The sequence below is a fragment of the Ylistrum balloti genome, unplaced genomic scaffold (assembly GCF_031769215.1).
Source record: "Ylistrum balloti isolate Yb309-2 unplaced genomic scaffold, AGI_CSIRO_Ybal_v1 Utg371238, whole genome shotgun sequence".
Lineage (NCBI taxonomy): Eukaryota > Metazoa > Mollusca > Bivalvia > Pectinida > Pectinidae > Ylistrum > Ylistrum balloti.
This window is the reverse complement of record NW_026782670.1, coordinates 41,368-59,498: the sequence shown is the minus strand read 5'-3', so window position 1 is coordinate 59,498 and position 18,131 is coordinate 41,368. Positions and strand designations below refer to the sequence as shown.

The 18,131-nt window shown below is 36.6% G+C and overlaps 1 protein-coding gene across 1 annotated transcript; it reads right to left on the bottom strand.

Annotated features, from left to right (window-relative positions):
• Positions 1-2,714: 2,714 nt before the first annotated feature.
• Positions 2,715-6,682, bottom strand: LOC132561605 (bifunctional apoptosis regulator-like). The gene is made up of 7 exons (XM_060226303.1): positions 6,489-6,682; positions 5,857-6,088; positions 5,477-5,633; positions 3,978-4,126; positions 3,675-3,839; positions 3,129-3,304; positions 2,715-2,880 (listed from the first exon to the last, which is right to left on the bottom strand). Exons 1-7 carry the CDS (start codon positions 6,680-6,682, stop codon positions 2,715-2,717), a joined length of 1,239 nt encoding a protein of 412 aa, XP_060082286.1.
• Between the last annotated feature and the right edge of the window lie 11,449 nt (positions 6,683-18,131).

The window sequence follows — 18,131 nt, the reverse complement described above, 5'->3', positions numbered from 1 at the left end:
CAGGATTGTATATGATATTTTGGTATAATCATGTATTTTAGACAGTTTGGTATCAGGATTGTATATGATATTTTGGTATAATCATGTATTTTAGACAGTTAAGTATCGGAATTGTATATGAGAACATAGTTGTCAGCATCATTATTGATACAGATAGGTTTTTATAAGGCGTCACGAGGAACATACAGATATAGATTTTCAAGAATGTCCATCATCGGCAAAAAACAATGTTACACAGGGAGATGTTAGTATTATTAAATTCTTCTGAAGTGAAGGATATTATACCTTCATACAAAGGATAGAGGTATTTCTATTGTAGGAATGTTCTTAGTGACATGAACTCTAAAGAATAGCAGCTCTTGTGACAATACATAATGTCTATTAAATAATCTTATCAATAAACAGTTCAGCCTTCTGGAAAATACATATCAAACACATATTAACAAAATGTATAGAGGCGACTGTTTACTGCTTAAAAATAATAAATAACGCATGCAAATAAGTTGTTTGCGTATCTAGAAACAATGGAATTTGACACTGGTACATGGGAAGGAAGATGTGAAATCAAAGAAATACCGACATGTTAACATATAATTTTGATTTACGACGACGTCCGTCACATAAACCATAGCCAATCAAAGTACGTAATACCAAGTCACGAAACTACGTTGTATACTGTAATGTTGATTTCTGACCTTGCACTTTGGGGCAAAGTAAAACAACCAACCTAAATATAGAAATTTCTAACCTAGTTATTTATAGATCGTGTGTAATCCTGATTACGGATGGCTGATTGCGGTAGTGGAGTATATGTATATGTATTACATGCGGTCTTTGTATGTGACTGAAAATCTCCCGTGATTTGATTTATAGTTTTGTGACACGTTACTGGATCGATGTCAGTCAATGGGGAAACCTGTCTAAACTTTATATTTTCTGCTTTGTTTCCCATGCGAGAAGTTGAACATACACAAAACATGCATATGGCATATAATGCTGTAAATATTTGAGCTATGATTATATTATTACAGTTTGTCGGGTGGTGTCGTGGATATTGACTTAAGACTGATTTGATTTGATTCCATTGTTAGATTTAATAAGAGTAGAGTAATTTGCCCAAACACTTTTTCATGATCGTCTGGTGTCATTTCACGATGAGGCTTGCTTCACAGGAATATTTCTTAAATATATATATGTATTTAATCAGTTCACCTCCATTGTCACTGCTATGTGCAAGCAGTAGTTCATATCTCGTTAGTACTTTTGCCTTTGGTCAAACTTTCTAGAAATTGTGATTTATTGATGAAGAGCGGAGAGTGTTATTCATAGTCTTTGAAAAAAATTTACATAATAAAATGTTAAAATATTGGAATTAATATTATCACAAAATTATACACATATTACGATGCATTGAAAAGTAAATGATTGTAAAAGTCATGAAGTCAGACAAACATGTTCCTCTGTCTTCCACGTGCTATTTTATTTGTATTTGGGGAATAGTAACTACATTAGTTACATGAACAAATACTCAACACATACTTACCGAATGTGAGGTGGTACCAAGATATTAGAAAAACAAAGCAGTTTAGAAGAAGAGAAAATATCATATCCCGAATTTAGTCCTCTCTTGTGTTTATGCATTGTGGGGAACAGATACAGTTCTTACACCTAACTACAGAACATGTGAGCGATACAAGCACAATGGACTTCTTCTTTGTGGAAATTTCTGTTTGTTGGTTGATAAACGTTGAGTTGATATACACATACCCGTGTATATACGTGAAGCTTGCTGTCAAATACTATCCAGGTTAAGATGAAAGACATTTACAAAGACCTTTACTGCATAAGGAAAACAGGGACACACTAAATCAGATATCACATTCCAGGAATAAGGAGAGAAAATTGGTATATACTCATATTTATTCTATAACATTATACAAAATACAAGGCCTTGCTAGGAGCATTCTTTTATTGATAAGTTAACGATAATGGATGTAAATAGTGTAATGTGCTACAGAAATACCAACAACATGACTCATATATATAACACACTAACGATAAACTTATTCCTACCGTTGTTTTCTGGTACAGTGGGTGAAAACACAACATTTCGTACATTTTCACTTGTCAGAGTACAGTGCAAAGATCCCAAGGTATCATTTAGATATTATTAATGTGAAATTGTGTGTCTTAAGTTTTATGTAACAGTGTTAACATTGATCTATAAAACATTTAAAACCACACAGTTCACCAACAAGACTTAACTTAAAATGTTCTCCTATGCAATGGTATAATTACATAGCATACGCACATTACAGGAAATCGGAAAGAAAACATGGTTGTACGATATTATACAAATTGATCGCAAACAGTATATCTCACGAATATAGACCACAAGTTCTCTAACACTTACTATACAGTTTTGAAAACAAATTGCCATTTTCAAAATATTAATCACAGGATTTCAAATATATATCACATTTTTTTTTGTAAAGGAATGAATATATATCACAAGCTTCTGGATCAAATCACAAGATTTTGAGATCACTATTTCATGCTCTTAAATATGAATAAGGAATTTTGGAAAATATATATGTATATCACGATCTTTGATTTGTATTGAATAAATACTTTCAACCGAAACCACATTACACAAGTGACGCTAAGATAATGTTTAACATACCATACATAACTGATGCTTACATTTTCCCAACTCATGTGAGTTTTCTCGATAAAGCGTAGATACTAGCAGGATAAGTCAATACCAAAGATACAACGTTGTCATAGAACAGAAAGTTATAAAGAAACCACGGTAGAACTGCTGACAGTAGCAACACGATGACCACATTGCGGTAAAGGCAAACATGGTCCTCAATATCCCTGGGAACGAAATGAAACACAAGTTGTCTTACTCACAAGTGATTTTTTTTCAATAACGTAAATAAAATATGATATAATCACGAAGTATTATGTCAAAGGGAACATTTTCTTCAGACATATATTAAAGTATCAATATTGAGTTGCTTACATTAAGATAATATTTCATGGTATAAAAAACACATATGCTTGTAGAAAAGTGTTTAAATTACCGCGTACCTATGCATCAAACTGTTATATAATACACTTACTTTCTGATCCACTTTTTCATGGCAATTGACAAGAACCACATGACATCATGTATGGTTGCAAGGACACAGACTAGAATTACATATCTGCTGATGTAGTAGTGCTCAGACGACCAAGCGTATACATATCTTCCAACACCCCAATACGGCAGAAACAATGTGTAGAACACTCTCCAAAACTAACAAGAAATATAATTTATTTTAGCATCACTTCTAAAATGGATTGTTAACCAACGGTACGGGCTGTTTACATGACACGGCAAAAAAAATAAACCACAAAGTTTGGCTTTATCCCTCGCCCGACTTTTGGTAAGCAAGTAAATGTAAACAAACATCAATATCAAATTGACAGTAAATGTTAATATTTTACTGTTGATTTTTTAGTACAATTTGGAATTGTCCTTTACAAGTTTATTCGACTATCAATAAATGTTTGTATTGCAGTAATTTGTGGAATTCTAAATTAGTTGAAACATTTTCGAGTTGTCTCTGGTTACTGGTTTCCATGGTGATCGAAAAATAATCAAAACTACGAATTATTATACTCACGCCTGTTGCTTCATTCATTCCAGTTTCAGATAATTCAGGACAGGCATACTTCATGAAAGGGCTGTAAACTGTCTGGTATTGAAAAAGGTAGGTGCAACCTATGGTTATCCGAGGGAAAAGTTTGAATCCAAACAGCAAGAAGAAGGTAAAGACTGGGTATTTTGACTGAAACATTCAAGGCAAACACCGTTTGATATTAGTGGTTCCCATCGGACGTCTTATTAGTTTACCTAACATGAAAAAATACAGACTTTTTTGCCTATTCATTTCAACGTGTTGCACATTTGTGTCTTCACTACCGACCTTGTACTCCCAGAAATTCCCTGTCGGTTTTGTTCCAGTGGTTCTCAGTTCGTCTATTTCACGAAGAAACACTCTTCTATGCAGCTCATTGGTCATGTGAAGTGTATTGATAACATCATTTTCTTGCATCACTAACAAAAATTTGCCATCTGTGTGAAAATAATATCAAATTTGAAATACAGAATGTAATGCTTCCATAGTAAATTTCCAATCATCTTATTTTTTCGGTGATCTCAATGAAGAATATTCTATTTTTTGTGTGACATGAAGCTGAACGTATTTGGTGCATGTTAGTTTATCTGTAGGTAACGTTGTTGTATACCTTGTTCTCATTTGAAAACGTGGCATTACTAACTTGGACTGACTTAGGTTTACATGGCGGATGTCGTCAATGAAGCAGAAGACACTTACTCTTCCGGAACACCTTATCTCTATGTTATCTTTCAGTAGTCTCTGTGTATATCTTTCTTTTTTTCATTCTTTACCCTGGTTTCATGAAATTTCAGCTAGATATATAAATATGTTGCTGGTTGGTATTTTCTTGATGTTTTTCATACTCACTGCAAATTTTCAGTGGCTTATATCGTCTATACCTTGGTTTAACTAGGCCGATGTTCAGCTTATTCAATTCAAGGCCGGCAACCCCTTATTTAAAGAATTATTGCTCTCTGTTAAAAATTCGTGTCCGAAGCATAACTGGGATAATGATATATCGTGTAGAATTTGGCTATACTAAATTAATGTGCAGTGCAACAAATTCAGGACTCGCAACTCTTAAATTAGCGAAACATTTCAATTTGTTAAACATTTGTTTTCATGGAGCAATTATCAATATCACTGATGTTCTTGTTTCTTTGAAATTTCCTCCAACAAAATACAATCAGTTAACGTATGTACATAATGTTCAGAAATGCATTACAACTGTGAATTGTTTAAATATGATTCAACACCAGTTCAAACGAAATAAGTGATGTAAACAATTACAATCACATCGTAAACATGTGACAACAATTCACGTTCTATATATAATGGAACATCACTCTTTATGGGATATATGTCAAATGCAGAAAGACAATTGTCTTTTTAGAGAAATATTTGTACTTAATAGCCTTATGTTGACTGTGTTGAGAACGCATCTATTCAAATAAGTTTTTCTGTCATAATGTTGCAGCAAATTTCACCTTTTCCCGTAATCTAGACAGTAAATTCAAATTAAGTATATACTACAAATCATCCATTGTTGAGATTTTGAGGTTTTGACACCATCCCATTCAGATTTTGACCACTTTTGACCGATTTCCTCAGTCGTGTCTAACATTGTTTTGACAACGACTGTCACATTTTTGTAATTTCTGCGATATATAGCCGAAACCTTTATCTATTTTTAGTGGAAGTCTTGCTTTCTTACAACTTAAATATCTATTTCCGTTTTTCACATTAATGAGTGAAGTGTCAACATAATCAACTGAATACCCGTTTTTTTTTATTGCGGATTTTACCTATGTCGTTGTTTTTTATATCGTCTGTGTAGAGACCAGCCCATGGACCAAGCTGATCCATCCATTTAACTGTATCATCAGTGTTCCATTGGTTTACCGGCGTGCTAATCAGATCCCTCTTGCCGAGATTCCAAATAAAGGACGAAGTGCAGAAAACCTAGAAGCAGATTTTCGTATGAAATCGGTGATACCATTGCTACACGTATAATTAAAGTATTTCGTCTTCATGGAAAGCTACTCTAACGAATTTATTAAATGAACATATGTAGAAACTTGTTAGATGTTTTGAGATAAATATAACGTATGACATAATAAGATTAATAGTCTAGTTCATTTGCTTATCATAACAGATTGAAAAGCCATGACATTTTTGTACGCACCAGAACTGTTAAGGCGATGCCAGAGGAAAAGTACTTGCATCTTGTTTGATTGCTCTGAGTTGTATCAGCTCTGCCAGCTTGGACACTATTATGTAAGGTTCGAAACATCTCCTGGGTTGTCGCAAAAGTATTGATATTGTCAAACTTTGATACGACATTGCGATTCTCCTCGGTGTTGACTTCTTGCATTCGCTCTGCTAGTTTTTGAGACCATGTATTCTCCAACAAATTTCTGTAAAGAGAAAAAGTTTGAAACTTTATCACAAAACCATTAAATGTGTTTATAGGAATACAAGTATATAAGGATTTCGAGATATTTGATTATATCAATAAGATACGGATTAACTTTCCAGTTTTAAGGCAAACCAAATATCAACCTACAAAATGTATGTAGGACAAACTGGAAATCAACTGACGGCAGTGTTTGCACGATACATATGAATTTAATATATCTTAGCGTCTACTGAATTATGAATTTGATGTCAAGATCAGAGGATATCAATCGGGAAATCTTGTTTTTAAACATCCGTTTTAATATGGACAAATTAGATATTAGTATATCACTATGCCAACCGAATTGAAGTTAAAAACTTGTAGGCTTTTGTAAAGAATTCCCGGTAATGTGGTCATACCTGAGCAAAACGTTAACTTTTGGTGACCCTCTCCATTGCACTCTACAGGTTGGACACTGACGTTTTCCGCTAGTGACTGTCCATCTAGCCAGACAGTGTTTACAAAACGTGTGACCACAGACTAATGTTGTCGGTTCCACTAACAATTCGAAACAACATCCGCATTCCGCATCTCCGTGTTCCTCCACTAGCATGGTTCACTTTATAACGAAATAACGAGACGAGAGTATAAAATGATATTAATAAAAAATATTTAGCAATTGCAATATGTTGTTTTAATCATTGTTTGACTACAATGTATCAGATTATTAACTAATTATAAAGGTTCTATTTATTTTCTTTTACACAACCCCAGTGATACCTGACATGTAATTATGATGCATGCGTATTAGAGATTGTACAAAGACACACAAGTCAATAACTTCTTTCAATACTTCAGAATCAGTTACAGTAGAGCCAGATAATTAAACTACATTATACATCTGTTGCGTCCTTGAAGAACCTGGCATAGATTATAAGGGTCCAAAATTGCTCCAACGCCAAAGACAAGCTGGGAATGTGCACTAAAATTTAAATTTAAATAAAGATTGATAATCAACATATGAATACAAGGATAGAAATGATTATAAGCAGGGATAGCTAAAATATAGATTTGAAAAAAATGCATTTAGTGTAACAGTGAATTACTAATGAGTTAAGTTGTCTACTTTGATTCTTTAGGAAACAAGTTAAATATCTCCTATTTCATACAAACGATGAAAGCCTATCTGAAGTGTACCTTATTTTAGAAAATTTCATTAATTTTTCATGTTGTATATGACCTAACACGACTTATCACAATGAAAACCTAGTTACTTTACCATTTTAATCATCATTTGTTGTGGTGTTAAAGAGATTCACTACTTATTGATATCATGAGACTAAAAATAGACTGTTGATGTCATGAACTCGGTAGTCACTGAGGTGTGACTTAGGTCCTTCGTATCACTGACGGATCTTAGAACAACAAAACTGCTTTATAATGCAGTTTAATTCGACGTTTGGCTCAATAAAACTAGAAAAAATAGCAACTTGTCAACATAATAATCATCCAAACTCAAGTTCAAGAAAACTAAGTCAAAATGTGAACAAAAAAGAAATATTTACAGGGAGACTCCTGAAAAGCACAAAGAAAATCAGACGAGAGAAGTAGGCGTCAACCACAAGGAAATTTTAAACAGATAACTCGCAGTGGGGACATTCAAGTACGTGCATGAACCTGTCGGGTTTTTTATATAAAATATTTCAGAAAATCAATTATTATTTTCAGGTAAAAGAAAGATGAACAAAATGAAAGTAGGCCTTCCTGAATATGTATGTATTTAAGCACTGTGTGTAATTATCTGGGCTCTAAATTAGCATGCGCTGAAAGTCCTTTACAAAACAAAATCTGTATAATATATAGTATACAAATTGATACTCACAAATGTATATAATTGACCGGGGTGCGAACCAGATGATACTCCGCTGTCGGTGTATACTTGTTACCTTGTCAGTCAAACAGAAAATCTGTGTGTATGTGAAATAACCTCCGTCAAACCGAAACAAGGAAATTCCAGTGACCTGAATGACGTCAAGATTATATTTAGAAATGTCACGCAGCGTTAACCCTAGGCATGAATATTTACGTTTGTATAAGTAATTTTTCCTGCATTTTATATTGTTAAAAAGATAACAGTCAGATTCCCCTTATCTTAATCTTTGTATATTGATATTAACAGTTTGTTAAATACCGCATCTTCCATAGGCATTAATGCAGTCACTACATGCGCAGATAGTTATGCAATTTGGATGATATACCGTTTTTTTTTTCAATAACTTTCTTTGCCATTGTAGATTTGTCGTTTTATCAAGAGTGTTTGCGGTCATGGTATCTTTTTCTATCAAGGATTGACTGAAAATCTTAATTGGTGAAAATGAACATGTAGGCCTATAGCAGTGAAAATGTGTAAAGGGAGGCAACTCTTGCTCAATGTTTCAATTTCAAATGGACAGAGACCACAATTGATTTTACTATATATTTCATTGTAATATCAAAATGCATAATTGAGTCCCAAAGTTTACTCTGCAATTTTTTTTTCTCAGCTGGCGAAGATCAGCATCTGACCTGTGCAATGTAAATGTTTCAATGTATTATGTTCGGAATTTTCTGGAGATAAACCTCCGTAGGCGTCACCATTGTCAGTTATATACATCCGGGTCTGTAATAAAAACAGGACTTTTCAATCTGGATCCTGCAGCACAAAATACATGTTCGATATGAACTTTTTACACATTGATATTGAGATTATCAACTATAACAGATCTACATCAAATTCATAGGCAAATATCCTATTTAAAGAGTCATATATTTTTCGTAATATACATATATTTTTAGGGATTTCATTCGTGGGGCATGACCCGGAAGTATTTAATTGTGGTCTCAGTCCATATGAATGAAGTTCCCGTTGGCTTTCTAACATTAAGTCACTTGGTGATGACATAGAACGCAACCGAAACAAGCGTTAACACGATGTAATATACAACAGTCCCAGTCAGCCCAGGTCTTGCTCAGCGCCTCCTTAACTTATATACACATCAGTGCATACGAGTTTGTTTATATATACATCAGAAGTTATACGGCATATTGACTTTGTTGTATGTTGTATTTCTGGTTTAAGGGTACATGTCCTGTTTCATGAGAAACATTACCATTGTACTATGACATTTATAATGCTGACACTAGCACGACTTAACATCATGACGTTATCATTTTGCATGCCATTTTAAGATTTTTCGTGTGCATAACATAGTGTGTACTTCCACATTAGCTTGCTAAAGTAAATGAGGCCAACGTGTTAAAGAATGAAAATATTGCTTAAAGAGCGTTGTATTATTCTACAAGTACATATATAAGGTATGAAACTGGTATTCTAAGTACCGGAAGTATTTATTATTGAACAATACACCAAATAATAAAACGTCGTCTTGCTCTCTCATCTTTCTATTTATAGTACACACTACTTCTACTACTAATCGAGTGTAAACTGGTTTGATGAAACCTCGTGTAAAATGCATGTCGCATGTTGAGTCAATCTGAATTTTAAAAAAAGTTCAACAAGGCTTCAACATTACGTTTGAAGCTTGGCGGTACATTGAATTTTGAAATAATTTCTATGGCTAAATGTCTTGAAGAATTTCTCTGCAGATTGCATTTGAATTATTGATTTTTACCAAATGAGGGAATATCAAACCAGATTCTAAGTTGTTCTTGCTGAAAATTCGCTAGTCATCCAATGCTTATGAAACTTTCAAGACACGTCGTTACGTTGTATTTTATTTTTTCTCTATAATATTTAATTTCATGTCGATATTACATGTACCTGTACATCACACATAAGGATCTTTCCATCTCATACTCTGATGGTCATCAGTGTCCAGTTGCATGACGTCGAATCACATTATCTAAAGCATGACATTTCCGAACAATTAACAACAAAGTGCAAACCAGTCGTTACACAACCGAATGTCCCAGGCTTTCCTTATTTGGGCGAACGCTCAATTAAAGGCTAAAAATGAGGTAGCAGCAAGAAATAACAACAGATAGTAAAGTTGAAGGACGAAGTCATTACAAAATCATCGAGTTTCTGGTTGAAACTTTCGTCGAGTTTGATGGTAAAATCTTCCTAAAGAATATTGACATACATATGGACTACCTGTGCCACTCTATCGACTGACTTATTTTGTTTTCATTTGAGTCTTAAGTTATCGAAGATAAGTATACCTTGCAAAGTCGATTACTTTCACTTTTAGATATATTGACGATGTCTTGTGTTTAAATAACAAGGTTTTTTCCACGCGCATCGTATATACCCACCTGAATTGGAAATCAAGGACACTTCAAACTCTTCAAAATCTGCAGCTTATCTCGATCTTTTTCCTCGACGGAACCAAACTGAACAGCTTTCCTCCAAATTGTATGATATAAAGATTATTTCAATTTCTGAATTGTAAACTTTCCATTTCTTAAAAGCAACATATATACATCCTCAACCAATGGTGTTTACTTGCTATTCAAGGACATGTTTAAAATATCACGATTTTTGTGCGAGAAGTCGGACAAACTCGCAACTCAAGGTTTCATAAGATGAAGGTTGATGGAAATTATGGGGAAGTTTTACGGTCGTCATAGTGACCTCATTGGGGAAGTGTTTGACGCTCGTTAGTTTCCCTGTTGGTTTCGTTGTCGTATAAACTGTCCCCATTTGAGGACATGACATTACTTAATTGGTGTTGTCGAAAAAGCAGAAGAAACTTGCTCTTCCGGAATACCTGGTCTTATTCTCCATATACGTTTCAGCAGCCTTCGTGTAAATCTTTCTTTTGTTCATATTTTTGCCCTAGTTTTATTGAAATTTGAGTTTTGATGATCATGATGTTGTTTTTCGTACACCTTCCATGTAAGGCAGAGACAACGATGCCACTGACGGAAACTTTTTATTGAGCTATTGCAGTCAAATATTGTTAAGATTGTATAAAAGCCTCACAAGCGAATAACGCCTTTCGATACAAATTTATAATCAGAGACAATTGAGTAGCATGTCATGGTATTCTAAGAGAACTTCTGAACTACTCCTGTCCTGATGTCTCTGCTTGACGCTGCCTCACCTTTATTTGACCGTTTACTCCTGTGACGAATGTTTTAGCTTCGATTTCCTAGACGCTACCACAAAAAAATCCCAATTTAACTTTCAGCATTATTTCAGCTATTGGTTTGCCTCTAATAAGGTTTCCTGTCCTCCTGAATGTTTTTACTTCAGTGTAATAGCATATAGGTTCGGCATTGATTCTGCACTATTACAAGGAGGCTTATACCAACATATTTCAGCTTAATGGAAACAAAAATACTCATACACGATGAGACCGTCCTTGAATCACTGTACAGGGCAATATTACGTTCAGCAACATAAACTTAACAAACTACGAATCACAAACAGGGATAATGAAGTACCATTTCAATGATAAGGGACAGGAACGTTCAGTACTCAGACAAAAAGTGATGTAAGGTCAAGAGTGGGAAAAGTGTAAACAAAAGGGAAAAATTCCGTGTTTATTTAGGTCTTTTGATTACGACAGAGACCCGGGGATTATTACGACAGAAATCCAGGGATTATCACGACAGAGACCCGTGGATTATCATGACAGAGATCCGGGAATTATCACGACAGAGACCCGGGGATTATCACGACAGAGACCCGGGGATTATCACGACAGAGACCCGGGGATTATTACGACAGAAATCCAGGGATTATCACGACAGAGACCCGGGATTATCACGACAGAGACCCGGGGATTAACACGACAGAGACCGGTGAATTATCACGACAGAGATCCGGGGATTATCACGACAGAGACCCGGGGATTATTACGACAGAAATCCAGGGATTATCACGACAGGTTCCCGATGATTATCACTACAGAGACCCGGGGATTATCACCACAGAGATCCGAGGATTATCACGACAGAGACCCGTGGATTAACACGACAGAGATCCGAGGATTATCACGACAGAGAACCGGGGATTATCACGACAGAGACCCGGGGATTATCACGACAGAGACCCGTGGATTATCACGACAGAGACCCGGGGATTATCACGACAGAGACCCGGGGATTATCACGACAGAGACCCGGGGATTATCACGACAGAGACCCGGGGATTATTACGACAGAGACCCATGGATTGTCACGATAGAGACCTGTGGATTAACACGACAGACATCCGAGGATTATCACGACAGAGATCCGGGGATTATCACGACAGAGACCCGGGGATTATCACGACAGAGACCCGGGATTAACACGACAGAGACCGGTGAATTATCACGACAGAGATCCGGGGATTATCACGACAGAGACCCGGGGATTATCACGACAGAGACCCGTGGATTATCATGACAGAGATCCGGGAATTATCACGACAGAGACCCGGGGATTAACACGACAGAGACCGGTGAATTATCACGACAGAGACCCGGGGATTATCAAGACAGAAATCCAGGGATTATCACGACAGAGACCCGGGGATTATCACTACAGAGACCCGGGGATTAACACGACAGAGATCCGAGGATTATCACGACAGAGATCCGGGGATTATCACGACAGAGACCCGGGAATTATCACGACAGAGACCCGGGGATTAACACGACAGAGACCGGTGAATTATCACGACAGAGATCCGGGGATTATCACGACAGAGACCCGGGAATTATCACGAGAGAGACCCGGGGTTAACACGTCAGAGATCCGGGGATTATCACGACAGAGACCCGGGGATTATCACGACAGAGACCCGGGGATTATCACGACAGAAAACCGTGGATTATCACGACAGAGATCCGGGGATTATCACGACAGAGACCCGGGGATTATCACGACAGAGACTCGGGAATTATCACGACAGAGACCCGGGGATTATTACGACAGAAATCCAGGGATTATCACTATAGAGAACCGGGGATTATCACCACAGAGACCCGAGGATTATCACGACAGAGACCCGTGGATTAACACGACAGAGATCCAATGGGATTATCACGACAGAGACCCGGGGATTATCACGACAGATACCCGTGGGTTATCATGACAGAGACCCGGGGATTATCGACAGACAGATTATCATCCGGGGATTATCACGACAGAGACCCGGGGATTATCACGACAGAAACCCGTGGATTATCACGACAGAAATCCGTGGATTATCACGACAGAGACCCGGGGATCATCACGACAGAGACCCGGGGTTAACACGACAGAGACCCAAGGATTATCACGACAGAGACCCGGGGATTATCACGACAGAGACCCGGGGATTAACACGACAGAGATCCGAGGATTATCACGACAGAGACCCGGGGATTATCACGACAGAGACCCGGGTTTAACACGACAGAGACCCGGGATTATCACGACAGAGACCCGGGGATTATCACGACAGAGACCCGGGGATTATCACGACAGAGACCCGGGGATTATCACGACAGAGACCCGGGGATTATCACGACAGAGACCCGGGGATTATCACGACAGAGAACCGAGGATTATCACTACAGAGAACCGGGGATTATCACCACAGAGACCCGAGGATTATCACCACAGAGATCCGGGGATTTTCACGACAGAGACCCGCGGATTATCACGACAGAGATCCGGGGATTATCACGACAGAGAACCGAGGATTATCACGACAGAGACCCGTGGATTAACACGACAGAGATCCAATGGGATTATCACGACAGAGACCCGGGGATTATTACGACAGAAATCCAGGGACTATCACGACAGAGACCCGAGGATTATCACCACAGAGACCCGGGGATTAACACGACAGAGATCTGAGGATTATCACGACAGAGATCCGGGGATTATCACGACAGAGACCCGGGGATTATCACGACAGATACCCGTGGGTTATCATGACAGAGACCCGGGGATTATTACGACAGAGAATTTTGGATTATCACCACAGAGACCTGTGAATTTTCACGACAGAGACCCGGGGATTATTACGACAGAGACCCATGGATTGTCACGATAGAGACCTGTGGATTAACACGACAGAGACCCGGGGATTATCACGACAGAGACCCGGGGATTAACACGATAGGATTATCACGACAGAGACCTGTGGATTATCACGACAGAGATCCGGTGTGTTGTGTATTATCACGACAGAAATATTTGCCTTTGATGTGTATACCTTTGTTTTCTTGTTTAATGTAACTGGCAGAGATATATAACATTGTGCCTTGGTTGTATTATAGCACTTTAATAAACCGAGATATTGATTGTATTATATTTGGAAGTAGTTGTACACACCACAGTTGCAGGGTTTATATTTATGTAATAATGCCAGAACGAACCAAGTTGATGATGGCGCCTAAAGGGTCAAGTAAGGATGCGAAATTAGAGTTCATGCTGGTCTTTGCAATAGCATTTGTATGAACGTTGGGACGGCCCTTCTGGTCTGTTTTATCTGTTAAAACATTAACATGGACTAACACGAAATATCCTTCCTCACACAAAGGAATGATCAAGGCAGACACCTGTACAAAGTTATCTAGGGAGAAGATACGCGATAGAGCTCCACTTTCTCGTTTTCTGGAAGATCGGAAGACAGAAATTGCGGACGTTGAGTTCATTGAATGAATAGATAAAGACTCCTTTTAGCTTCAATGGAAGCAGCAACACGTACATTCCTAACACACTACCTGTTAGACAGAGACAATTAAGTACCATGTTCACTGGAAAGACGTAAAATCATGGCCGTTTCAGTTGCAATGTATTTCAACTTCTCCTCAACCAAATTAACCTGTTTCCTTTGTCGATGAATTTGACCCAATAAACATTGTTCTAGACGTAAGAATGCATCTTTTACAGATTGATGCTAAAATTATATAAAAGTATTAAAATTTGTTTCAAATTTGCAGATAATAAATTGATAAAGATAATTCCTATGGATAATATTTATCAAATAAATCAAGATATGACATTATTTGAAATTTTTAGCCGAACAGATTTGTTTTCCTAGGTTTTATATCTGCTTGAGACCTCGCAAATGTTGTCGTCACCTACAAATGCTTTTAACCTTCCACTGCCTGGAAATGAAAAATCTCCAACACGACCTAGAATGGCCACCGAGCGAGTCTGATACAGAATTTCTTCTTGACTAAGTTCTTGATGTCATGGATAACTCAGTATAGACATATATTCGTAGATGTCGGAGAATTTTTAAAATATATCAATTATAACAATTCCTCATTTTTAAAAAAATTTCATTAGATTATTTAAAAACATATTTTTCTTCCTTTTTATGTGTCGCATACTCGTATTTTGCCTGAGTAATACTTTTTTTATCATCATGATTGCGTTAAAATATTGAGATTATATTTCTTCGTGCAATCTACTCCACTAGACTTTCGCAAGTTCTTGTAACTGCAGACGTAGACTTATTCAACATATTAAAATGAACCCGTCTTAATTGAAATATGAGGAATAATTCTTGCGTTTGTCAATTTCATAGGATAATGAATTGAGTTGCTCTTGAGACAAATTCAACATGAACTCGCAGTTCATTAAATTATCATGAAGAGCAACTCCATTCACCATCCCATGAAATTGACAAAAGCAAGATTCAATACTTAATTATTGACTAAACTTACCAGGATGTCTAACATAGGGGTGTCATCTCTGAAGCAGAATACGCTTACCCTTCCGAAACATCTGGTCTTATTGTCCTTGTACTTTTTATTGTCCTCGAATAAATCTTTCGTTTGTTCATACTTTGCCCTAGTTTTGTTAAATCTTAGTTTGGGTTATTATTATGTTGACATGTTGATATTTTCTTGTCGTTTTTTTGTGATGTAAAGCTAATGCTTGTCCAATTTGAATCAATGTGTTTGGAAATAGATTTGATTGTGAAATCACTTATTCTCAAAATATCTTAAAACTGAATTGATGAAGGTATAGAGTATTGCCCTTTTGAATCATTGAAGTCCATTAATATAGCAAACTGCTTCACATTGATTTTTTATACTTCTCGGACTCGTCAGTGGTGCCCAAAACGTTCTAAGCCATGACACTTAATGTTGATAAAAACTTGGTATGTAAGCATTTACGTTTGGAAACGAACCTTTGTTATTACCGTTAAACACTCTGATCGTAAATGTTTGTGTTACTACAGTTACCCACCTTAGTATATACGTTTTTAGATCGCGACCCATTTTCCATGGTTTGATGTGTGTTTCTACCTCCTGTCAAACATCAGCTTATTTATTTAATCAGTTGTGGTTACCGACAAAGAAAGAACTCGCAAAGCCGTCCCATGTTCTAAAAAATGGCATTAATTGATGGTGAAAATATCAACAGAATTAATGTCAGTTCTTCAAATGTACACATTCATTGAAAAACAAAGAGATCATATGATATCGATGCGATTGTGCGGTACTAAGAGCGAGCAGTATTAAGATCAGGTTAAAGTCAATCAATTATCGAAACATAGTTCTTCTATCGAGGGATAATTACAGCTATAACAAAGTGATACCACCACCTTATTGTCAGCGTACGAGTAATTAAGATTATGTTCTAACGATTCCATTAGATGATTTTTAATTCAGTGTTTGTTTCACTGATCTGCTTCCCTGTGTGAAAGCCACGCCTATATGTGAATAAACAGCGCCCTTACAGGTATTTTTTATTCCTGTATATGTAATCAGTATATTTTTCATTGGTGATAATTACTTTGTCACGTTTACGTGTGGATAATGTAGACATACTGTAATCAGTATTAAGCGATATTGGAACCACATTCTCATAGACGGTTACATGTGAAACCTAGCATATGGTCAAACCAAGGCCTTATTCAGTGGTTAAAATAACAAATAAATACTAACTGAGACATATCACCATATATTGGATTGTTAATAACATCGATTGTTTACACGAGCCTCTCCATCGTCAACCACTAATGTTATCTTCATGACTTGGAGTAGTGAGAGTTCATTTCGACTGCGGTCTGTTTTCATACTGTGATCGTGATGGCATCTAAGTTAACATTCTTCACTATTACAGTTCTCCATTGTTTCATTTGTTTACCAACTCGTGCAGTACCAAATTCAGTGGATTGTTTAAATATGAATGACTTTGTGAGAGATGAGAGGCTGACGTCTACCTCCGTGTTTGTCATCATTCAGGAGCAGACATTACATCAATGCCAAAAACAGTGCGCCTTTCGGACGTCATGTCTGGCTTTTACATACACATCGTCTACTGGTGTCTGTGAGTTGGGATCTCAAGGGTTCAACTTGGAGGCCACCACTGGTGACAACGTACTAACCAGTGCAATGTCTTGGGCACAGCAAAATGTAAGCCGTGTCTGGCAATTATATGATAGCTATGTAATTGACCATATCTTTTTATGTCAATTGGTAATTCCAATATAATGTATAGAAATATTTAAACCGAAAGTTTTTGTTTACATGGGAATATTGTATAATTTTATCCTTCCAACATTTACTTCCTCCAGTAACAAAATTAAATAATCCAATTTACGACAGTATCATTAAGCATTAAAACATGTGGTTATGAAGTGATCTGGTTTTAAAGCAGTGTAATTTCAGGATAAAGTCTCTCGTAAACTTTAGTACACAAAGATTTTATTTAAGCTGGCGAAAATTCTACTTTGGCATAAACTCTGACTTTTCTAAATGTGGACACCGGCATTTAAAACGAAAAATCTCTCAAGATAATCCACGCTATGTAAAATAAATCGATAGATTTTAATATCACTGAAAATGTAAATATTAGTACGTTGATTCCGAAAGTGAAAAGATCCCTTTAATTAACCTTTTTAATATGATGCTATAACTTTTTACTTCGTTTGAACCAAGTAGTAGGGTACGGTATTATTTAGACGCCCTCAGTGTTCAATACAATGGTCGGAAGACACTTTGTGGTAATGAAATAGAGTGATCAATAGGAATAGATTTTTTAGAGTTCTTCCATCAATAGCTTTTTCATAGAGTAGACAAAAAATATTTATAATTGATTTTTCGGGAAATGGC

What these genes read in the sequence shown, in the direction of transcription:
- LOC132561605 (XM_060226303.1), bottom strand. Translation starts at nt 6,682, where the DNA reads ATGCTAGTGGAGGAACACGGAGATGCGGAATGCGGATGTTGTTTCGAA. An exon ending in GGAATTTCTGGGAGTACAAG is followed by an intron (nt 3,840 to 3,977) that starts GTCGGTAGTGAA and finishes TGAATGTTTCAG; the next exon opens with TCAAAATACCCAGTCTTTAC. An exon ending in ATGAAAAAGTGGATCAGAAA is followed by an intron (nt 2,881 to 3,128) that starts GTAAGTGTATTA and finishes TTTCGTTCCCAG; the next exon opens with GGATATTGAGGACCATGTTT.